Below are 24965 nucleotides of genomic sequence, written 5' to 3'. Positions count from 1 at the left end.
GGCTTCAGGGAAGCCTCCGGACGTTCCCTGAAGCCTCCGGAGGGCCTCCGGGGGCCGGGGGAGGCTCTTTTCGCCCTCCCCAGGCTCCTATAAAGCCTCTGGAGCATGTGGAGGGCGAAAAAAGCATGCAGAAATGGGCGCTTTGTGCGCGCGTGCGCACTGGGGGGCGCGTTGCATTATGGGTGCGGCACGCCCACACACGACCCCTCCACGCTCTCCCCACTTATGGCACGCGAGCCAAAAAAGGTTCGCCATCGCTGGTATAGGGTCTCCTGTTTGAACAGGGGGTTGGACTAGAAGATCTCCAAGGTTTCTTCCAACTCTGTTGTTCTGTTATTATGTTGGCTTGAAATCATGCGATCACAATTTGAGAACATTCAAGCTAGCATCTGACAAACAAAGTCAATAGGCAAAGCTGAATTCATTTAATGACTGTGAGATGTTTAGCTGAAAAGATGTTATGAGAACACATATGGTTTCTTAAGGGGAGAATTTCAACAATGGTTAACAATCATGATTTAATCTTTTCTGAACTAGGAACTGCATGTAACACTACAAATAATTGATTCCTTCCTTACGTTTTACCAGATGACAATTGGATTGAATATGGCTGTAGCAAGAAACGCATATGCATAAATGGAGCCAAAGTTAATATTTTAAAGCTCTGTCACCTGAAAGGCTTTCCCCGGCAGATTTCCAACCATTTCCCCTTGAAGTGACTTATTTATTTGCCACCATATGTTGGATTGGGTTGTGCCACGCTAGGAGAGTTGTTTATGTATCCAAAAGCTAAATCCAGTGCATAACTTCAGATTTATACAACCAACAAATACATTCTATAATAGCTAGAAATCAGCCTGAGTTCAGATTTCCCATCAGGGCCATATCTTGAAAAATGTTGCAAGAAGCTGTATATGAATTTAGCTAAACAACTCATTAAAAATCTATTCCTCTCCTCCCCTGTTCGGTCCTACCTTTACTCTACTCTACCACGTCTTATCCTATCCTATCCTTCTTGTCTGTCTGTCTGTCTGTCTGTCTGTCTGTCTGTCTGTCTGTCTGTCTGTCTGTCCACCTATAAGGGAGAATTTCAGAATAAAAAAAATCTAAAGAGAGGTCTTCTATCTTTCTGTTTCATCACTTCAAATATTTAAATGTTATTTTGTAAGAATTCATGAATTCAAGGTAATGTTTGAACATCTCGACCAGAGAAGAGAGGCCCAAAGTACTGAGAGAATATTTAACCCAATTTGGTTAATCTCCTTTGCTCGAGGCTTGTCTAACTAAGCTAAGTCAATAAAACTTTGTCCGCAGACACACAGAGCTTTCAGCACACAACTTGCTGAAGTTGTGTCCCAAAATGGAGTGCTGCAAATATGTATTTGGGTTAGTTTTCTTTCTCTACACAGGTATGTTTTTTTTTGCTGATTTTCAGAAGAATTGAGATAATAGAAGTCTCAGAAATATCATATTTAATGAGTTGGACTTAACCTTGGAAGTTTGAATGAGCACATATTGGATAAATGCTTGATGTTACTAACTTTATATATAAAATACTAAATAATTAAATTTCTGTTTCTAAAACCTTACATTATAATGAGATCTGATTTTTGTAAAGTCCCAGGAAATAATAATGCTAAGAGAAAAGGGCTGAATAACTCTCTGCCCAATTTATTGTAAAATGAGATGTGAGAGTTTCTGTACCTAAAATTTTGCAAATTGTGTCCTATATGCTATGTAATGTTAGATATTCTAGGAACCACTCATATAAAGCCAGCATATTGTAAATAAAACATCAATATTGTATATGACATTGCTTCGTCTATTAATATTTATTACCCTTAGATTATATTTCTCTTCTTTTCCTCTAGATATTTCTTGGTTGTTTAAAAATAATGTTACTGGGCAGGCAGGTTACAGAGCTAGATTTAATTAGTGGTGGAACAACTCCATCTTTTGTCAGAAAACATCACAAATTATTGCAGAAGAGACTCAGGCTAAATAAGTTTCCTATTACAAACAAGTTCTACGTAGGTTTTCTAGCTAGACAATATTTTCTTAAGAGGGGAATTGCCGTACTTTTCAGAGTATAAGAAGCACTTTCCTCCCCCCCTAAAAGAGGGTGGAAATGTTGGTGCATCTTATGTACAGTGAATATGGCCATTTTTGGCCTCCCGCGCATTCGTTTTCAGCAAAAACGGGGGGCAATGAGGGTTTGGGAGGCCTGCAGAGTGCTCCTGGGTACTAAAGAGAACAAAAATCAGATGCACAGAGGCCAAAAACTATTTTTTTTCTTGTTTTTCTCTTCGAAATCTTGGTGCATCTTATATTCTGGCGCATCTTATAGTCTGAAAATTACGGTAAATGTTTCTGCATACAACAAAGCTGACAGCAGGAGCATGTGTAATTCAGTAATTCAGCAGCCATCTTAAAGGCCATTAGAACCGTTTTTCATCCTAAACCAGAACGAAGATAAAACTTCTGTAGAATAATTTTCAACATACCCTACTTGTGTTTTGACTTTATATAGCGTATTGTTAGATATTCCAGAAGGAGCAAAGGTTTCTGTCACTTAGGGTTTTTTCTCTCCTGTATCAATAGCTTCCAATCACCAACTCACCCCAGGGTCCAATGCTGAAGTCCATTCCAAACAGGAATAGAGAATTCTGGAGGGAGGCTGGGGATAAGCTGAAGATAAACAAGAGTTTTGCTCTTCTAAGCTTATTAAGACCTAGGCAACTGAGGGCTAACCTTTTTGTCCCACACCCTTAATGCAGTGTCCGTGCGACAACCCCCCGCACACCCTGTCCCCCCGCACATGCACGCACAACCCCATGCACATGCATTCATGACCCCCCCTGCATCCTTTTTGGGCCTATCAGGCCCCCCTGAAGCTTCCTGGGACCAAAAAGGGGAAGCAGGCAGGTGCTGCACCTCCCCCCATGCATGTGTGCATGACCCCTTGACCCCCCTGCGCATGCATGCATGTCTCCCGCATGCATGGCAGAGATACGAAAATCAGTTGGCTGGCAGGAGGAATACACACCTGTGTGGTGGAGCTGACCTGGGCAACAATTTGCATGCCCACAGAGAGGGTTCCATGTTCCACCTGTGCCATCATGGACCTAAGCCTTTCCCTGCTTAAATAGAAAATGCCTAAGATATATTATTCATACCACTCTGAGCTCAACCAGAAAGGAAAGATAGAAACAAAAGAAATAATAATTTCCCAAAGGTGACCTTTCGTTTGCCTCAACAGTTTGCCATGGCACAAGGTTTACTGGAGACATTTCTTAAAACATAGCCAAAATCAAGCCAGCAAAGAAAGGACTTGATTTTGCAAAGTATCATTAACTGTGAAATAAACAATAAATAAATAAAGTGCTCTTGGGACAAAAAGTTAGCAATGAACCTGATGATAGCACAACTTTGAGGCACTGCCTTGAAAAAGATGGTTTGCAGTTTCGTCCTCATTTTATCTCCTGGCCTGAAAGCCAGTTTTGTTTAATGGTTAGCGCATCATACTAGAAAACAGGGCACTGGGAGTTTTAGCCCTGCCTTAAGTATGAAAGTGGCTGGGGGATTTAGGGCCCGTCATTCACTCTCATGGCAAATCATCTCCCAGGGTTGTTGTAAGGGGAAATAAAAGGAGGTAGGAGAATTGATTTGTTCACCACCTTGAGTTATTTATAAAAATAATAAAGGTGAGTTGAACAAATATAAACAAATAAGAAAGAGTGTTTTGGCAGTATTTCTCTTGCAAATATACATACTCTTATTTGGCACCCGAGGCAATTATATTTATCTAAGTCAGTGCTTCCCTACTGATGAGTTTATCTCAATAGAGACACTTATAAAACCAGCAGAACTGTTTAGAAAGATTCCATATCAAGCACTGGGGAAAAATGGTGCAGAATCTCAGGATTGTCCTTTGCTCTAATCATTCCATTCGCTGTAGCCCTGGACTTTCTTTCTACTAAGAAATCTAAGAATTATCATTCCATTTGCAAGTTTATCATCCCTTGCTCAGGGAAATGAAACTTTCATCTGCAGGCCAGTTATTCAAGTTCTGGGGCCAAGATTCCGGTTCCAGGAATGTCACCCTCTCACTCAGATCACATCACAATAACTTTGGGTGAAATGTCCCACCTGCCACTGGAATAAGTAAAGTTTTTCCCAAGTGTTAATTTAACCCTTATAATTCTTACACATTCAGGCAATCTGCAGACTTTACATTCTGGTATACATACTTCTCATTTGGTGAAAAGAATGTCTTTGGTGTTTTTATTTTCTAAACTCTTCTCAATTTTTTCCCCTCTTCAAGTTCAAGGAGATATTCTGGACAATTATGTAAGGACAGACGGTGCTTGGATCCTTGGTCAAGAACCCACCATCTATAGAACTTTAACCAAAGGAGCTTGTGCTATCAAATGTGAAACTGAAACAGCATTTACCTGCAGGTAATCATAGGATTCTTGCATTTCATGAAAGTTGCTCAAAAAGTTGTTTTGATTGTCGCTGGTTATCTGAAAACTTCCTTAGAGACGAATGACAGTAATGAAGATAGAATTCAGCTAATACTTAGAGAGATTGATACAATGCGATGCAATGTACTGCAGCAACTGTACAGGCAGTCTTTGACTTACAACCACAGTTGTGCCCAAACTTTCCACTGCTAAGCAAGACAGTTGTTAAGTGAGTTTTGCCCCATTTTATGACTTTTTTGCCATAGTTGTTAAGTGAATCACTGCAGTTGTTAAATTAGTAGCACGGCTGTTCAGTGAATCTGTCATCCCCATTGTCTTTGCTTGTTAGACGAAAGTGTTAGCAGAAGGTGATCACATAATCCCAGCTCACTGCAACTGTCATACATGTGAATCAGTTGTCAAGCATCCAAGTGTAAATTGTATGACCATGGGGATGCTGCATAAGTGTGAAAAATGGTCATAAGCTACTTTTTTTGTGCTATTGTAAGTTTGAACAGTCACTAAGCGAACTGTTATAAGTCAAGGACTATCTGCAATAAGGACTCTTGTGATTTTTGTACTGAACTGTGGTTTGTTTCTGATAGTAGATACCACTATGCAGCTACTGTATGGTTTGACATAATAGGAATCTCGGGCCTTTTTAAATATGGCTCTTCTTTTTCAAGTGCCGCATTCTTGCTATATAAAATTAGTAAAAGAATCCTCAGAATTATGCATTAAGTAATGACTTTTAATCTGCATTAGGATTGGATCCAACAATCTCCTCCATCACAGGAGCATCTTTTGACCCTTAGCGATTCTTCTTCCGCTCCAAATCTAGACTTCCAAGTAGATTCAATGAAGGTATAAAGGTGTACAGAAGAAGATGGGAGCTCCTAGCTCTTTATACAAAGTCCAGTTTATCTGATCTAGACTGGGTTTAATGCTGCTATTTTATGGTTATCCGCCTCCTTTTGCTTTTAATGTATCTTGTTCCTGTTATTTTATGGTAAGTCGGAAGGTGCCTCCAAATTGGGCAAACTATACTTCTAAATAAAATACAGATCAACACTTAAAGTTTCTCATCATGTACATGTATGCATCCGAACTAGTCTGTGTTTTCTCTGTGTCACATAATATATGTGGGTATATACATACTATTCATTCATTCATTCATTCATTCATTCATTCATTCATTCATTCATTCATTGAGTCAGTCAGTCAGTCATGTTTATGTAGTGCATATTGGAGGTGGTGACCCTTTAACAGATGTATGCAATGAAATTTCATTTTAATGTATGCCAATTAGTGTAAATTCAAAGTGACAATAAAGTGATTCTAAGTCTAAGAAAGTGTCCCTCTTCTCTGCCCTTTCCACAGGGCGTTTCTATTTACAGCGAAAGAGCAGCAATGCATTACATTGCGCGACAATACTAAAACAGCGCCTATGTTCCGAAAAGCAGGGGCTATTCTCTATGAAAAGCGAAGTAAGTGTATTTTTTGGGATATTATGACTTTTGCAGTTCCTTTGGCCTGGTCTACCCATTGTGAAGAGGAAAGATCAGGCCAGTGTGGTGTCCGCCCATCTACCCAATGCGAAGAGAAAACATGCCAGCAGCTTGAGGAGTGGCATCAAGCTGGCCACGTCCACCGAGTTGGCCATAACCACCAAGTTGACCACATCCACCCAGTCAGCCATGCCCACCCGGCCCCCCAAGGTCAACCACAGCCCTGATGTGGCCCTCAATGAAATTGAGTTTCACACCCCTGCTCTATATCTTTGTTTTTCATGGCATCCTATATGTCCTTTACTGTATTTGCCATTGGAAAGTGAACTTGAGGTAGTCACCAATGTTATGATTAAAGCAACCCTGAATTGCATTTGGATAATCACTCATTTGTCCCTCAGCTCATATTTCTATTCTGTGCTCAGAGAACGAGCATCAGGAAATCAGCATTTTAAAAAATAACCAAAGTTTGCTTTTATTTACATTTATGTTGAATTAACATTAAAATGGGTTTAATATAATTATTCTTTAGTCATCGATTTTGCATTGCATTCCCCCTGAACTATCATACTTAAAATAACCACCTGGTAATAATTTTGAGACCATAGCTAGAGGTAGAACCTAACCGACCTTGGCGAAGCTGAAAAAAGCCAACCAGCATTAGGTCCAGCATTTAGATGGGAGACCACCAGAAAATCTCAGGATTGCAATCTAGATTTTTTTTAAAAGAGCAGAAGGTAATGACATACTTTTCCCATGTAGCCATGTGGTCCCAAAAAATCAAGCTCAGCTTGAAGAGAATCTTTACCTTTTAAACTAAGTTTGTTAAACATTTGCTTGTAATCCAAGGCTTGCAATTTCATGATCTCAGGTTGTGATCCTCCAATTCAACTGAACATGAAGGCCACATATTAAAATGTTCAACTTGATCCCATCGGGGTGAAGTTCCATCTGTAAGCAATGAGTTTTCTTTGGTGGAAAGGTGCTCTGGGATAACAATAGCAATAGCAACCACATTTTCTTTCAGTGTATCTCCTGGAATGCAGAAATGGAATTGGAGTGGACTACAGAGGAACGGAAGCAAAAACACGGAATGGTGTCGTATGCCAGAAATGGACCGAAAACAGTCCTCATATTCCCAAGTATGGCCTTTTCCCATCTCAGCAAAACAGCCTTCGATTTTCTATAGCCATATGACTTTAGAATGATTTGGCCTGAATTTTTGTAGGAAACATATGTAGCACAATTCAACAAATGTTAGCCATGCTGCAATCTTCTGCTTGCTTACCTGAAAGGGACTAGCTGTATTGAATTCAACAGGGTCTTCTGAATAGAGATTTTTAAAAATTATTTTGTAATTTAACTTTGAAGCCGCCCATCTCACTGAAGGGTCTGCTTTTCTGTCTCATTAATAAGAGCAATTTACTGAACAGGTTTCTGAAAGTGCATAGAATACAGTGAAGCATATTAGTGAACCTCAACTAAAATTTCTATTGGCTTCTCTCTATTCCCACATGTTGCAGAAAATACGATTAAATGCTAATATATCTGAACTCCAGCTGAATTGTTGTAGAAAATGACAGACTTCTCAGGTTACAGGAAGAGTTTATTTGGCAGTCAGGTTCAGAAAACTATCCCATGGCTAGCATTGCAAGTTCTGAACAAACTTCATTATCGAAGCATGCATTCTTAGGCATTCTCAAAGGCAGCGTAACACGGAAACACTTAACTCATTTCTTATTGGTTACCTTGAGGAAAAAGCCTTATAAGAAGATGGGGTCTTACTTCTCCTTTTGTCTTGGGCCATAGATACTGACTATGTGTTTTTATGCGAACGTTAATTGAACCTTGTGGTTTTGGACTTTTGACATAGGGACGTTTGCTGGAACATGTTGTGGTTGAAGGCCGATATCATTTCCCAGTCCCTTTAAGCAAGCTTCTAGCTGTCCCTTTTATGCCATGTCTTCATTCTTATATTTTAATCCATATTTTATTCTACTTTAGTATGCAATAGCTGTTGCTGGTTTTTTAAGCTATTCCCAAAAGCTTTGAATTACTACAAGTTCAATACATTTTAAAACACTTTATTTTAGTATCGCTCTCTACGTGACTTATTACAAAATTATCATAGTGAATGACAGCTTCTGGCCAATTTTTTATGTTCTTAAAAAAAGCTAAAACCATTTCTGAATCATTGCCAGGAAAACTTCATACCATGGATGCACGTGACGTTGCTGCTGCTGCTGCTGACATTGTTTACTTGTGACACTTGTTAAAAGTTGCAAGTCTGTATTGACTACAGTTTGACTTGGCGGACAATTTGGGAGATACGTATATCAAAAATGGGATATAGTATAATTTAGTGCTTTTCAAAATTGGCAAATTTATGATGTGTGGACTTCGACTTCTAGAATTCCCCAGGTACCATGCTGCAATTATGTAAGTAGAATATTGGGGAAAGCAATGGTATAAGCAAGAAAGAAATGCTTTTACCCATGTGAAATCTCTAAAGAGAAGCACTGTCTTTCCCTTAAAACCATCCCCTTTCCCCCTCAGATGGGGATGGGGAAGGGGAAGGGGAAAAGGTGAGCAACTTCAACTCTAGCTTCCTCTCCTGTTTAAAGTAGTGGAAGCCTCCAGCAGTTTTCTTTTAACAGGTTAAAGCCTTATTGACTGTGTCCTGTTAAATTTCTTTGTCCAACCCTGATGTTATTCAAATAATGTGTAAAATATCTAGGACCCATTTACTCCAGCAAAATTGAAATTTCCTCTAGTTCAGATCAGTTTTATTTGCAAAGTGGTGGCCATTGCAGCATCCCCGGGGTCATGTGATCATGTTTTATGATGCTCTTTACCAGCTTCTGCCCAAGAAAAGTCAATGGAGAAGCCTGCAGAAAGTCAGAAGTTCCCACCACTCTCGCTGCTTTTTTGCTTGCCTGTGATCATTCTGTTTATCCATTTGGGTCTTTCTTCTTTAATCAACTGATGTTTTCTGCTTTAGTTTTCAAAGCAAAGTGATAGCAATGCCATTCAAAAATAATTTAATGTCCATTCTGGTCAAATCAGACTTCAGTACCTTGCTACCAAGAGATGATTAAATGAGTCACAGGGTTGTCTAATACAGCTTAATCTTCTGAATCGCTGAGAAAAAAAATGACTTCTGTAACAATAGTCTTTTCTTTTGTTTTTATTAGTTATACACCTTCTCTTTATCCTAATGCTTCATTAGAAGAAAACTATTGCAGAAATCCAGATCATGATGGTAAAGGTCCCTGGTGCTATACAACAAATCCTGAAACCAGATATGATTATTGCAACATTCCTGAATGCGAAGGTAGAATTGCACACACTGGAATTTTAGTTCCTCAAGAAATTTTGAATGCAAAGTATTGTACTTTTCAATGATGTATAGGTAGAAAATCTATTTTTCTTACCTGCACTGTACAATATTTAGGGGAAAAAATTAGAGTAGCACTTTCTACTAGGCAAAATTATTGTATGATGGAGATGAACTTTATTGCAATAAATTCCCTCTAGGCACCAATTGGTCCATTTACACCAATGCATGTATACATAAAGGCCAGACTTATGCAGAAATTGCAAACCATTGAGCAAAGTGAGAAATTCTGTGAACAGTGTCATATAAACTTTGTAATATACTGGAGAAAAGCTCCCCATTTGTCCTATTATAATATGCTATGGCTGCAAAGTGCTAAAGATTATCGTTGTCCCTTAAGATTTAGTGCATGATGATACTCAGCTGTACTTTTCCACCCCGAACCACCCCAACGAGGCCATCGAAGTGATGTCCCGGTGTGTGGAAGCCGTACGGATCTGGATGGATGACAACCGACTCAAACTCAACCCCTCCAAGACGGAGTGGCTGTGGGTACCGGCTCCCCGGTTCAGCCAATTAATTCCATCATTGGCCATCGGGGGCATTCAAATTGCCCCCGTGGAGCGGGCGCGCAATTTGGGCATCCTCCTGGATGCCCGGCTGTCCATGGATGACCATGTGACAGCCGTGGCAAGGGGGGCGTTCCACCAGGTTCGCCTGGTGCGCCAATTGCGCCCCCTACTGGACCGGGACGCCTTACGCACAGTCACTCATGCGCTGGTGACGTCTCGCTTGGACTACTGTAACGCTCTCTACATGGGGCTTCCCTTGAAATGCACCCGGAGGCTACAGTTGGTCCAGAACGCAGCCGTGCGGGTAATTATGGGGAGTACTAGGTACTCCCATGTGACACCGTTCCTGCGCGAGCTGCACTGGCTTCCTGTGGTCTATCGGGTGCATTTCAAGGTTTTGATAACAATCTTTAAAGCGCTCCATGGCTCAGGACCTAGTTACTTGCGGGATCGTATTCTGCCCCATACATCCCTGCGACCAATCCGCTCGCACAGAGAGGGCCTCCTCCAGGTGCCGTCCACCAGACAGTGTCGAGGGGCGGCGCCTAGGAGTAGAGCCTTCTCTGTGGCGGGCCCAGCCCTGTGGAATGACCTCCCCCCGGATATTAGGAATACCTCTGACCTCCGCTCCTTTCGTGTAAAGCTCAAGACCCACCTTTTTCAAGTTGCTGGCCTGGCTCAACTTTGATCCAACTATATCGCTCCTGACGGGTTTTTTATTTGGGGTATTTTAATTGCATTCAATTTATTTAGGGGTTTTTAAACATTGTGTTTTTACTTGTTTTTATCTATCAGTTCACCTCTTCCTTGTATATGTCGTATATATGTCTTGGTATATGTTTTGTTATATGTATGTCGATATATTTATTTCCTATGTTTTGTTGTACGCCGCCCCGAGTCCTTCGGGAGAGGGTGCGGCTAAGAAATAAATATTTATTTATTTATTTATTTATTTATTTATTTATTTATTTATTTATTTATTTATTTATTTATTTATTTATTTATTTATTTATGAAAAAATAGACCAAAAAATAAATTTCTAGAAAAAAATTGCATATCAGCCTGTATTTGATCACCCCAAATTTGATTCTCTTAAGACAAAAACAAGAAAGAGGAAATCATTCCATAAATCAAAAGACAATGTCAATAGATGTGTTTACGTGTAAGGCCTAGAGTAATAGTTTATATATATATGTATTTCTTCTGTTTTGGAGACTGCTGGGAGCAGTCAGCCCTCAATGAAATTGAGTTTGACACCCATGATTTAAACTGTAGTGTAGAATAGGCATCTATAAAAACAAAATGAAAATATTAATTTGTAATTTTTGTTTAGAGTTAACTCAAAGCAATTTCAAGAACTAATCCTCACCATTCTAGATTCCTTATAACATGAAAAATGTGATCGCTAAGCAATCTAGGATTCCATTTCAGACAGCAGAAGACTTGGGCATCATGATTCCTACCACGCAGAGTGGGTGGTGGGTGGGGGGAAATAACCTAATAGGATAAAGCTTCTTCACTCTTGGTTATTTATCCTTACAGACCAGTGTATGCACTGCAGTGGGGAAAACTATCGAGGCAAAGTTTCCACAACAGAATCTGGGCTCACCTGCCAGGCATGGGCTTCTCAAGCGCCTCACACTCATGGATACATTCCTTCCAAGTAAGTCTACAAGCCTCAGTTTCACTCATGGGTCGTTATTAGCCACATATGAGGAAACATCAAAGTGTGTGTGGGAAGCAAATAATTTCAGGTAGCTGATGCCTTGGAAATAAAAATAACAACATACTTTATTTTAATGTAATATATTAAGCAGCCCATATGGTTCACTGAAAAGACTTCTACTTTCATTAGTGTGACTGAAAGTATTATTTTTCATCCGTATCAGCACTAAAGGCTTTGGCATCTAACAAATAAGTCTTTGGTTGCTTTTTCTTTTTCTTTTTTAGCTTAACCATGTAATCTGAACAGAAATAATATAATTTGACATGTAGAGATATCAATTCAGAGGGCAGGTGGTTAAAAAAGTCAAGACCGTAGGTGTGACAGCACAATAAAAATCATTGTCCCTTTTTACATATTACAATCAATGCATTAAATTACACTAGCCTTACTATTTTAAATTTGGACAAACACAAACAAATAGCTCAATACCCACGTTTACATAATTTTCTGTGGTGATACAGGTAGCCCTCAACTTACGACCATAACTGAGCCCAACATTTCTGTTGTTAAGTGAACTTAACAAAACATTTGTTAAGTGAGTTTTGTCCCATTGTATGACTTTTCTTGTCACAGTTGTTTTTTTCTTGTCACTGAAGTTGTTAGTAATATGGTTGTTAAGTGAATCTGGCTTCCCCATTGAATTTGCTTGTCAGAAGGTCACCAAAGGCGATCACGTGACCCCAGGACACTGCAACTGTCATAATATGAATCAGCTCCCAAGCATCTGAATTTTGATCACATGACCATGGGTATGCTGCAATGGTCATAAGTGTGAAAAACGGTCATAACTCACTTTTTTCAATCCCGTTGTAACTTTGAATGGTCACTAAATGAACTGTTGTTAAGTCGAAGGCTACCTGTACTGGGCTACATCCAAAGGAAATTCTGGTTATCAAAGGAAGTTTTCCCTTTTCTCCTCTGCCTTTATTTCCCACACATCAAATCTGCTCTGAGTATCCTCTGAACCAAGGGGTCTCCAACCTTGGCAACTTTACAACTTGTGGACTTCAACTCCCAGAATTCCTCAGTCAGTGCTGGCTGAGGAATTCTGGGAGTTGAAGTCCACAAGTCTTAAAGTTGCCAAGGTTGGAAACCCCTGCTCTGAACTACCAGAAGAGATTAACGGGAAGACATTTGAGATCATATAGAATGTGGTAGCATGGAATGGGAATACAGATATTATCTTGGGTAAGCACCATTCTGTCAACATTGAAACACCATTGGGTTCAAACCCAACCTGTCAAGAGATGGTAGGCAGACATTTCTACTTTCTCATCCAATATTCAGATTTCCAGAAAAGAATCTGATTTCAAATTACTGCCGTAATCCGGATGGTGAGCCACGTCCTTGGTGTTTCACTTCCCTCCCGACGAAACGCTGGGAATTCTGTAGCATCCCACGGTGCGGTAAGTATCCTTTATGTAATTACTGACCCACAATGGTTTTAAAATGAGTAAGCATAGTGCTGAGCCTCAAATAACTAACAAACTCAACTACACAGATTTCAAAAAGGCATCGTTAATACTGCTCAGGTGGGAAATATATAATTTGGAAAATAAAAATAAGCTCCCAAGCAGATTTATAGTGGACATTACAGGTGGGTTATCTTTTTTTCTCACTGTCACAGTAATATGAATAAATATTAAATCATATAACCATCAAATCACCAAGATTGTAGCTTTGTTCAAGTGAAGTAAGTATTAATCTAAATCAGGGTGTCAAACACAAGGTCCGGGGGCTGGATCCAGCCCAAGGGGTGCTTAGATCTATCCCGCAGAGCCACCCTGGAAACAGAAAAAGACCGGTCTGCAGTGCCTCTGCCAGTGAAAACAGAGCTTGGGAGCCCATTTTCATTGGCAGAGCGTTCATGCCACCACAGGTGCCCCTGTCATGAGTGACATCGATTCTATGCGATAATCCATACATTCCAATTCAGTACAATTTATTATTCTGTGATCTCTCTTTTATAAAAGAAAAATATATACAAATGGAATATATAGACTATACTCTTAAAAGCCACTCTTTCTAAATAGCTTTTAAGAGAATTGCATATATATTCTATTTGTCTATATCACATATATATTCTATATGTCTATATTTCCAAAGTAGGAAGTGTGATACAGGTAGTCCTCATTTAGTGACCACAACTGTTGCTAGTGAGGTGGTGGCTAAGTGAAACTGTGACTGTGCTTATGAGGTCCTTTGCTTTACAGACCTGCAAAGGTCATAAATGATGGTTGTTCACAAGTGATTGTTCACAAAGTTATTTTTTATTGTTGTGGTAATTACAAATGGTCACTGAAAGAGGCAATCACTAAAGGAGGACTACCTGTAATACTTTTTTTATATACAGAAGCTTTTTTGGCTTGTTACATCTGTGGATTGCTAGGGCTTTGCCATTTTTAGCATACAGATTCTGGAGGTGCTGATTTATTTTACATTATCTTTGCCGATATAGCTACATCTCCACCAGCTATTACGGGTCAACGGTGTCTTGTGGGAAATGGAGAAGATTATCGAGGAAATGTAGGAGTGACCGAATCAGGAAAAACCTGTCAATCATGGGCATCCCAAGAACCTCATACCCATGGAAGAACTCCAGAAAACTACCCATGCAAGTATGTTAAACAGCTCTGTCATCATCTTGTTTCTATGTAAAGAAAAAAGGCGAGGAACTCCAAGAACTCATCAGAGAAAGTAAATAAGCAAGGGCAACAACAGAAAGGAGGAAGGATGAGGAGGGAAAGGAAGAAAGGATAAAAGCAGATGAAGTAGGGGAGGGGAATTAAGAGTAGGAGAGAGGGTAAGAAGGAGGAGGAGAGAGGAGGAGGGGGAGAAAAGAGGGGAGGAAGAAAGGAGGAAGGAGAGGAGGAAAGAAGAAGGCAGAGAAGGGAAGTTGAGAAGAGAGAAGGAGCAAAGTTGTTGCAAAATAAGATGGAGGTATGGGGTGGCAAGAAAGTGACTCAAACTGTATTCTATATATTTGTAAGAAAATGATAAAGATTAATGATGAATAGATAAATGTTAAAAGTAATTATAAGAGTGTATATTTGTGAATGAATTTAAAAGAGAAAAATAAAAAACTTTCTAAAAAAGAAAAAAAGAAAAGAAAAAAGGTGAGGCACCCAGAAACAAAAAACAGTTCAATTATTTTGTTTCTGCAATAGCAATAACTTACATACTGCTTCACAGTGCTTTACAGCCCTCTCTAAGCAGTTTACAGTCAGCATATTGCCCACAGCAATCTGGATCCTCATTTTACCCCAGGGGTGACATTCAAATTTCTTCCCTACCGGTTCTTTGGGCGTGGCTTGGTGGTGGTGGTCCTGTGACTGAGTGGGTGTGGCCAATTCGATGTCACTCACACCCACACCCACTCAGTCACAGGACCACCCCACCAAGCCATGCCCACAGAACCCAGTAGGAAAAAATATGTGTATGAGCACGAGCTGGTGACCGAGCGGGTGGATGTGGGTGGTGCCAACCAGGGGTGATTTCTACCGGTTCAGGGAACCAATTCAAATCATCCCTACTGGTTCACCCGAGCCGGTCCGATCTGGTCGAATTTTATCCCTGTTTTACCCCCCCTTGGAAGGATGGAAGACAGAGTCAACCTTGAGCCAGTCAGTATTGAATTCCTGGCAGTGGGCAGAATTAGCCTGCAATACTGCATTCTAACCACTGCGTCACCACGTTTCTGTTGGAGTTGCGTCTTTTCTCCCACTTTCTGAAAGTCCAAGCAAGGGCATGTGAGTTAAACATGTTTCAACCAGGAATTCTGTTCAAAATTCAGTCTTAGGCTCATCCTGCTACCTCAGGACTTGGCACTTAAAAAACAAATTGGCTTTCCACAAATTGAAGGCTTCCAGCTGATGCCAGCTGATTATTATGAGTATTGAAGCTGAATTCATTTAGATGTGGTAGATCACATAAAAGCTAAGTAGGCTTGATCTGGTTAGTACTTGGGTGGAAAACCACTAAGAAATCTCAGGGAATCTCCCTTTCTCTTCCACCCACAAAAGGATGGAAGGAGTTAGTGACAGACTATTGCAATGCTGTTGCTAAAAAATAACCCACATGGATGTGTTCATATAGTCAGGGATTAAGTTTATCTAAAAGAAGGCTTCACCCTGACCTTAGTTTGGGGAAGGCTTGGTCTAAGAAGTTAATGGTGCCCAAACTTCATGTGGAGAAATGTAACCTAAGTCTGTACTCTGATTTTTATTCTGATCCCCATTTTCAAGGAAGGCAGCAAGCAAGATATACATAGGAGAGTGTCAAGGGGACATAGAGCATCTTTCAAAGAGTGGATAGTTCCATGTTGAGCCAAGCTCCAACATGGCTTACTTATTTATTTTTGGCTTAATTCGATGCCTGCATCTTTCAATCATGGTATATCATTAGTCATTCATTAATCTATTCAATTCTATAAATGCTCATCATAATCAATGGACTCTGGGTGAGTTACAATTAAATTAGTCAAAATATTTAAAAAATATTTTAAAACAAACATAATAAAAACAATAGAAACCTCCAAAATAAATATACATAGCAGCCAAGATATTTGGCCAGTTAGCAATACAGCCAGGAAACATTCAGCGCCTCAGCACAGGAACCTTTGCCCTTCTAATCTCCAAAGGGAGGATGTTCCATAAAAGAGGAGCCACTGTGGAAAAAATTCTAACAAATAACAGATTATATATGCAACATCAGCCCCCTATGGCTTCCTTACCAAACTCTCATTGAAAAATCCTTGTTATGAACCCAGCCATTGCATTAAAATGGGCGCGGAATCAAATTAGAATCTGAAACTTAATGGAGAATTTTGCTTTTTTCGATACCTGTTTTCAATCTATGAACTCAGACTTCATGTTCTAATAATGTTTACCTCTCTCTTGTCCCCCTCTTGCTTTTATGCACATTTTATTTCAGAGGTTTGGAAGAAAACTATTGTCGAAACCCTGATGGAGAGACTAAGCCTTGGTGCTATACATCTGACCCAAATACACGATGGCAATACTGCAACATTGCTAAATGCGATGATGCCATCACAGTTACTGGTAAGAATATTTATATTTGTGTAACTGAGAAAGGGGTGAAGTAAATAAAATGTTTTGAACTTTAAAGCAAAACTGAAATAAAATGGAGAAATAACAATAGAAATAGACTTGGCAAGTTGAGTGAATTCAATATGATTTATATGTAGCATGTTTTAAATACAGATGTTGTTATGCTTAATACATCTATTTCATATTAGTGCTTATTTACAGAAAATGACAGGATCTATTCAAAATGTAGATAGAAGTCTTCTAATTTTAGAAATGCAGTCTGGAGCTCAGCTATTAAGAGGAGCGTGAGAAGAACTTTCTCCTGGTTAAAATATTTTGGATAGTGGCTTGGAATTACTACACACTTGTAAAACAGAATGTACTCTGCATTAACAAATAAATAAATAACATTGTCATCAAAATAATCGATCAATAAAGAAAAATAGGAAGGGCTGAACTGTTACAATTATGTGAGAATGGGACGTTGATAAGATTGATTATTAAGCCTTTGGCAATAAAGAAGATACTATGATTTCTCACAAATCATTTCTGCTAAATCCCACAATTTATTTCTGCTTTTTTGTTTTAACGTAGCTGCTGTCCCTGTTGTTCTTCCCCAAATACCTCCCCAAGTACCTCAACAGGTACCTCAACAGGTAACTCAACAGGTACCTCAACAGGTACCTCAACAGGTTGATGATTGCTATAATGACAACGGCTCAAGTTATCGGGGTACTACTGCAGTTACTATCACAGGGAAGAAATGCCAAGCATGGATTTCTATGCGGCCTCATCGTCACTCTAAGACACCATCTGCATTCCCAGATGGGTAGGTTTCTTGAAGTGTTCATTATCTATTGTGTGTGCTGGCCATTAAATGTCAAAATTCCCCTGGGGACATAATAGCCTTTTTTGGATCATACACAACAGGAGCAGTGAGCAATCTCTCCTCTCTCTAGGTTATGACACTGATCTCAGTATGTAGCTGATCTCCATGAGATATCCATTAGAGATCCTTTCCATGAGCAATCATGCTATGTACTTGAGCAACTAGCATCTCAGCATACTCAAGTTCTATTTACAAAGAGGAAGAACTGCTCTTGTTTGTCCTGGCACTTCACTTTGGATAGACTAGTAAAATCTAAGGGACTGGTTTGGACAAAACTCAGCAGTACTTTTTCATGTGGCTGTTGATAAAAATAGGATTGCCAACATAATTGCCATCATCCAATGACGAAGAAGAAGATTGATGTGATGATCAAACACAAAGATCAAATACTTTGGCCCCCAAGTGAGAAGAAAGGACTCATTGAAAAAGACCCTGATGTTCGGAAACATTGAAGGCAAAAGAAGAATGGGATGGCATAGGATGAGACAATTAGATAGTGTCATTGATGCAATGGACATGAATTTGGGCAAACCTGGGGAGATAGTAGAGGACAGGGGGACCTGGCGTATTAACGTCAATGGGGTCACAAAGAATGGGACATGACTGAGCAACTGAACAATAAATATGGGTGTGATAAGATTTAATCCACTTTATTCATTTATTAATAGGGGCTTGACAAGGAACTATTGCCGAAACCCAGACGGTGACAAAGCACCCTGGTGTTATACTACTGATCCTGAAACAAGGTGGGAGTACTGCAATCTGCAAAAATGTGCTAAACCGAAACCTTCGCAGACATTGACACCAAACATTGGTATGATTTCTCCTCTTCTTCTAGAACAAGCAACCAGGCAAAAACCATTGTTGACCTGTGAATGCCATTGTTTTAAATGCAGGAAAGAATGATTTATTTTATTTATTTTATTAAATTTATAGACCGCCCCCTCTCCCCAAAGGGACTCGGGGATGGAGATAACTCCAGCTCAAACCATGAGGTTTTAAAGAGGCCATTAGCAATCCATAGCCAAGTTCGTTGTTCTTTCTATTGTGTTCTATTAATTTTTCAAATAATTATTTCTGAAAAATTCGTGCCTAAGAGCAGAGGAGCAGATGATTAGGTCTTGGGTTCTTTTTCTGAGGAAGCTATTTCCTACCATTCCCCTCCCCTCATTTGATTTTGTTTTTTTAAAGGATTTTGGTACCTTGAGCTTTGGGGATTTTACCATCACCAAGATATATCTCCATACTTTATTCTTAATATGAACCTTTTCTTCCTAAACTTTGTTAATTCTTTGCCTATACTCAATAGAAGTCATATTCCATTTCTAATGAATTTTCAGTGACAATTAGATAATTAAACTCATCTGAGAGATTTATTTCAAGACAAATGGAGATAGGACTGAAGACTTAGATTTCACTACTTCATTTATTTACTTGAATGTAAGTTTTATTGACCTTGGTGGTCAGTCTTTTGAGTCATCATGTATAACATTGATGCTCAGGTTTCATATTGAAGTCCCACTAAGGATTCTGTCAAGGAAACGTAGAGCTACCAGAGCAGAAATAAAAAGACTTTTTTTAAAGAAGGAAATTTGTTTTTTAGGCATTGCACTGTTGTAATTTTAATTCATTCCATCTGTGCAGCACAATATTTCATTGATTGCTTTTACATTGATAGTCCTGCTGAGGCTATTTTGAAATTCCACTTTGCTACATGTACCAAAAGATTGAGACCCACTGATCTCTATCATCTGTCTATATAACATCTCTCCCTCTCCCTCTCCCTCTCCCTCTCCCTCTCCCTCCCCCTCCCCCTCTCTCCCCCCCTCTCTCATCTCTCATCTCTCATCACTCATCTTTTCTCTGTAAAGTCTTTTTGGGCTTACTATCTGTTGTGGGGCACCAGGAGCTGTTGGAGCTGCAACCAGACTCTGACAGTGAGGGGCCTTATGAGTCGGCTCTGGAAGATGTGGAGGACCCTGGACAGGGTTCCGACTCTGAGCAGAGATCAGAGAGGCTGGTTGGCCACCAGGAGGCGCCTGAGGCATGGAGCAGTGGTGAAAACCAAAGGGAGTGTGCTCCTGAAGTCATGCCTTGGAGCAGTGGGAAGGAGACAAGGGAGATGGTTCTGGATGCCCGGCAATGAAGGGCTAATAGACATAAAGAACAGCTACGCAGTTACAGGAGATAATTGAACTCAGGTGGTTGTAATTAGGCTCCTCTCAAGACTGTATTTAAGGAGGGACTTTCCACAAGCTGTTTGCAGGAATCAACATATTTACCAGAGCTTGAGAAGCTATTGGGTCTTGTCCTCTTGGCAGGCTGGATTGCTGCCAAAATCTAGTCTGTGCTGGATTGCTGCCAAGGTCTAGTCTGTGCTGGATTGCTGCCAAGGTCTCGTCTGTGTGTTAATAAATCATTGTGCAGTAGCTTTGTCTCGGCGTGATTTGGTGTATGAAGAGGGGGAACACAATCTGATCACTCTTGAAATCCCCACTAAGATTGTTCTGAGTCTTCCTTCTTTCCTATTTCATTTCAACCTATTTTGCTTTATTTCATCTATTCCTTTTGTCTCTACTTATAAACTGCAGCTGATTCTTGATTCTTATTTCTGAGATTTTAAAAATATTCATTCCCCCCTTTCTTCAGATTATCCATTCCTGCAAACCTATCAGATAGATTTGGAAAATATGGACACTTTCACCTTAAACTCAGTATCTACCACATTGCTTTTAATGCCCTTTGTGGCTGCAGTCCAGATAATGTCAGCAATTAAAACTTCACTTCTTGCAACATGAAACATTTGCCCTCAGATACCTCAAATGTTCTTATTTCAACCCACGGCTACCAGTAAAATTAGTAACTATTAGCCCTCAGGCCTGTTCCCCCACATACAATGGCAGTTCCCAGAATTTCCCATAAAGAGCTATTCAACCTGTGGTGAAATAAACCTGTATCCAGTATAATAGCAAGTTCTAATTCATTATTTTCTCTCTTTAAAGACTGCAGAGTTGGAAGTGGCAGAGACTATCGTGGGCATATTGCAACCACAGTGAGTGGTAAGACCTGCCAAGAGTGGCAATTACATGGACAGACTTCTTTCACACCAGAGACTCACCCAACGTCAGGACTGGAGAAAAATGTAAGTACCATTGGCCACAAGAATTAGACCCTTAACAATTGTCAATAAGAAAGACAAAAAAATAGTGTCTGAAGAGTAGACATAGTCTGACGAGTGGACATAGTAATACCTGAAGACAGGAGAAGAGAAGAGAAAGAGCTGGAGAAAAATCACAAAATACAAAGACCTGAAAATAGAAGTAGAAGGACGATGGCAAAAGAAAGCAAAGATAGCACCCATAATAATAGGTACCTTGTATACAATTGCAAAATATCTGCTACATACCACCAGTTTTAATAAGCAGATAAAATTGCCAAATTCTATCTAAACATCTGGCTGACTTCATGACCAACTACAATAATAACAATTTTATCGGACAAGTTTATGTTCAGTTTTGTGACAAGAATGATAAAAGTGTCCTTTCCCCATCAATATCTTCTTTTCTTCTTTTTCTATCCTTCCTCTCTCCTCTATCAATATTCCATATCTTGCTCTAAAAGTTGTTGTGTTAGAAAACATGACACTCACAGGCACCTGGTTTTTAGCCTGGTGCTTTAACCACTAGACCAAACTGGTTCACTAGCTTTTTAGTCTCTTAGGTTACTTGTACAACCTAATTTAAAATGAGACACTGGAAGACTCAGACACAATTGAGGTGATTGAATTATGGTTAAGGCTACTAAAAGAAGTCTAAAGATTTGTGTTTTTGATAGGAGAAGTGGAAGGTAGCAAAAAGGTTCACTCTTGAATGGCAGACTATGATTTCTGAGCAAGTCAATATCATTTTGGTACTATATATAAATAAATGACTACTATTTCACCTCATATTTCCATCACTATATTCATTTTACTATTCCAATATTTACCTGGGCTGTATTTTTTAAATAGAGAGGCTAAATGTAGTCCAGTCTTATTAATACCAATGTTTCCCAGAAAATAAGATGGGTTTTATATTAATTTTTGCTTAATTTTAAGGCTTATTTTCCAGTTAAGTCTTATTTGGGGGAAAATATGGTCCAAAATGCGTCTATGTGGCTGATGATTTTAACTGGGGCTTATTTTGGGGGTAGGTTTTATATTATGAGATCTGGACAAATCATGCTAGGGCGTATTTTCTAATTGGGTCTTATTTTCAGGGAAACACAGTATTACTTTATTTCTTTATAGTACTGCAGAAATCCTGATGGTGATACAAACAGTCCTTGGTGCTATACAGTAGATGAAAAAACAGTCTGGGAATATTGTGACGTTCCACAGTGCCGTAAGTACACTATTAATAAGTGTATTTTGGGGTGGGTGGATGAGTGAGAAATCCTTCTTTAGTGAGAAATAATGATGGATGAGGCCACAATGCGATGACCGTAACTGGCAATGACTATTTAATTTTTATCATCTTCTCTTATTCTGCTTTTTACTATGCAATTTATTCTCCCTGCCCAAAATTCTTCTCTCCACACTCAGTTGAGTAATTTAGCTGTAAGGGTGGTTGAGATTAAGGCCAATTGATTTTCTGTCCTAAGATTTGCCCACCAATGATGCCCCTCTGCCCGTCCGTTGCTTAACCAACAAGACATTAAGGCTCAAAAAAAGCAAAGTTGAATGTTGCAGTGAAAGAATTGAGAGCAGGATAACTGAGGGGTGAACCCTGTGTTGCTCCCCCCACTGGCGCTGATGCTCTAAACACGGCTTATTTTTCTTAATGATTAATTGCTGAAGAAGATAAACACTGCAGACAGTAGTTTGACTGCTGGTTTCCATTAATGATTTCTCAATTTCATTTAAAAGGTTTTATATCAACTCTTTTTCTTTCTCATCTATCATTTATCTATCTATCTGTATCTAGGTAGATCTATCTGTCCTGTCTGTCTGTCTGTCTGTCTGTCTGTCTGTCTGTCTGTCTGTCTGTCTGTCTGTCTGTCTATCTCTGTCTGTCTTTCTGTCTATCCTTCCCTCCCCCCCTCTATTGCTATGTCTGTCTATCATCTATCTATCATACACAAACACATGGTGCATATCGTTCTCTTCAGATATCCCAAATGAACTATTTCAGGCCTCAGCTATTGATAAAATTAATAACTCTTAACCTTTGGACCTATTCCTCCACAGACAAAGGCAATTCTCAGGATTTCTCATTAAAAGAAATAATTATTGAACCTTTGCTATAGTGTGCATATCTTACATCTCTCCCATTTATATTTCAGCTGTTATTGATGATGGATGTGGAAAAGCCAAATTTCCACCACTTCTATGTTTTGGAAGAGTTGTTGGTGGTTGTGTTTCAAATCCCCATTCTTGGCCCTGGCAGATCAGTCTCCGTGTTCGGTATTAAATATAATATATAACATAAATATTTTACATACTGCTCTTGTAGGTAAAATAGGAAGCGGAAGTAATATTAGGTACATTTGTAACCTTGAGCTATTTATAAAAATAATAAAGATGAGATATAGATAAATAAATAATAGGATTATTTATTATATTTCTCATCCACCCAATAAGCAAAGATCTCTATTTTTATATTCTATTTATGGCTCAGGGCTTGTACCTTCCTTATTTGAAACTTTTCAATGAACTTGCTTATAGTTTTTTTTAAAGGGACCAGATTATTTTCTCCAAAATTCTCCAAATAGTGGTCCATCTTTCCTTGCCAAAGCTAGTTTCTCTATACAGATTGTCCTTACTTAATGACCATTTGTTCAGCAACTATTCAAAATTATAACAATGCTGAAAAAAGGAATTTGTAATCTTCACCTGAGCTTGCATTACGCCTACAGTCACATAATTGTGATCGATGCATTTGGCAAGCATTCATACTCATAACATCTTTCCAAGTGCCTCATGATCATGTGATCCCCTTTTATAGTCTTTCCTGCCGGCTTCCCCAGAAACTCATTAGGGAAGCCAGCAGGGAAAGCCGCAAGCCATTGCCACCTGGCTGGTTCCAGGAAGCTGACTGAAAAAGGTCCCTCCTGAAATCCAAGCTTGGATTTCTGCCTGGGTTTCCAGAATGGACCTTTTTCAGCCAGTCTCCTTGAGAACAAAAAATATCAGAGAGGCCGAGTCTCACCATCAGGCAGCGGTTTTTCTCTCAAAGGGGTTGGGTGAAAATTGTCTGTCATGAAGGGACTTCTTCATTCAGACTCATTGAGAGCAAAACCTCTAGCTGATAGATTGATTTCAGCCACTTGGGGCAGAGTTCTCTGGCAGGCAGAAAGGAAATTGTGGCAATGAGCTGGAAAAGAGATGCTCAAAGAAATTCAGTCATGAAAATGCAGGTTCTTTTCTCCAGCTCCTGACTGCAGTTCTCTGCTGCCCAAGGAGGGGAGAGCATCAGCAAGCAGTTCTTTTGCTCCACTCACTTAATGACCACACCTGGGTAAGCCAGGAATGTCAAATTATGTCAAATCAGATCAGGGGGTAACCTGCTTTCTCCTCACCATGACTTTCAGCTCAATTATGGTAATAGGTCTAAGGTAGTAAGGACTACCTGTATACTCTAGTTACTGAGTGCAGACAAAATATATTATTTCACATAGGTGAAATTAGCTTGAATTTTGCTTCCACTTTGCATGATAGATCCATAAAGCCCAAAGCCATAATACATCTTCTAATACTTAAGGTAGTACAAGATTCTACTCTGTAAATATGGCTTCACACTCTGAATTTATTAGTCTCAAAGAAGCAAGAAAAGAAATGCCATTCAGTTTGTTGTGAACTGTTGTAAATTTAAGCCATTTCATGCATGCTGGTATTAGCTCTGTGTAATGCTTGAAAAAAAGAAGATTGAATAATGAATAGACAGCTTTTGATTTCTATGTGAATTATTTACTGTGTTTCCCAAGAATAAGGCAGAGCCCCCCAAAATATGGCTCTTTTGAGCCCCCCAAATATGGCTTGGTCCTTATTATCGGGGGAAGGCTTATTGTTTTTGTTAAGTTGGCACAAAAGGCGAGCGGAGTCGTGAGGAGAATTAACAAGGCTTTATTGAATACAACACACTCAAAGTATTTACAGGAGAGAAGCAAGCCGGGCTCGTCTGACAGCTATTTATATGAAGCTGTCAGACGAGCCAGCCAATCCACAGACTGGAGTTTCCCCGCTCTCAGCCAGGTCGCGTCTTAGCCAATCAGACGCGACCTGGCTGTTGCTAGTGCAGAAGCCGGCTGTCAGGGGGAATCCCCTGACGTCATCTGCTTGGATATAACAGTTTTGGGCTTGCCGGGCGACTGCTCTCTTGCAAGTGGGCTCACGAAGAGCCGGGCACAGCCTCAGGGGTGAACAGCTGTGTTGCGCTGTTG

At 39.6% G+C, this 24965-nt stretch overlaps 1 protein-coding gene across 1 annotated transcript in view; it reads left to right on the top strand.

Annotated features, from left to right (window-relative positions):
- The first annotated feature begins 1250 nt into the window (after positions 1 to 1250).
- The window catches only part of LOC309387758 (plasminogen-like), a 30360-nt gene continuing 6645 nt past the window's right edge, over positions 1251 to 24965 (top strand). Inside the window, exons 1-14 of the mRNA XM_081944513.1 lie at positions 1251 to 1409; positions 4325 to 4460; positions 5847 to 5953; positions 7002 to 7116; positions 9169 to 9308; positions 11426 to 11546; positions 12897 to 13015; positions 14068 to 14227; positions 16542 to 16669; positions 17252 to 17486; positions 18215 to 18360; positions 20549 to 20688; positions 21835 to 21928; positions 22869 to 22989. Of these exons, the coding sequence (XP_081800639.1) occupies positions 1361 to 1409; positions 4325 to 4460; positions 5847 to 5953; positions 7002 to 7116; positions 9169 to 9308; positions 11426 to 11546; positions 12897 to 13015; positions 14068 to 14227; positions 16542 to 16669; positions 17252 to 17486; positions 18215 to 18360; positions 20549 to 20688; positions 21835 to 21928; positions 22869 to 22989 (1811 nt within the window). The 5' untranslated portion in view covers positions 1251 to 1360. The remainder of the gene's footprint in view (positions 1410 to 4324; positions 4461 to 5846; positions 5954 to 7001; positions 7117 to 9168; positions 9309 to 11425; positions 11547 to 12896; positions 13016 to 14067; positions 14228 to 16541; positions 16670 to 17251; positions 17487 to 18214; positions 18361 to 20548; positions 20689 to 21834; positions 21929 to 22868; positions 22990 to 24965) is intronic.

Source organism: Natrix helvetica (assembly GCF_964273705.1).
Source record: "Natrix helvetica genome assembly, chromosome: 2".
Lineage (NCBI taxonomy): Eukaryota > Metazoa > Chordata > Lepidosauria > Squamata > Natricidae > Natrix > Natrix helvetica.
Note: the sequence above shows the minus strand (reverse complement) of the source record. Positions and strands in the feature narration are given on the sequence as shown.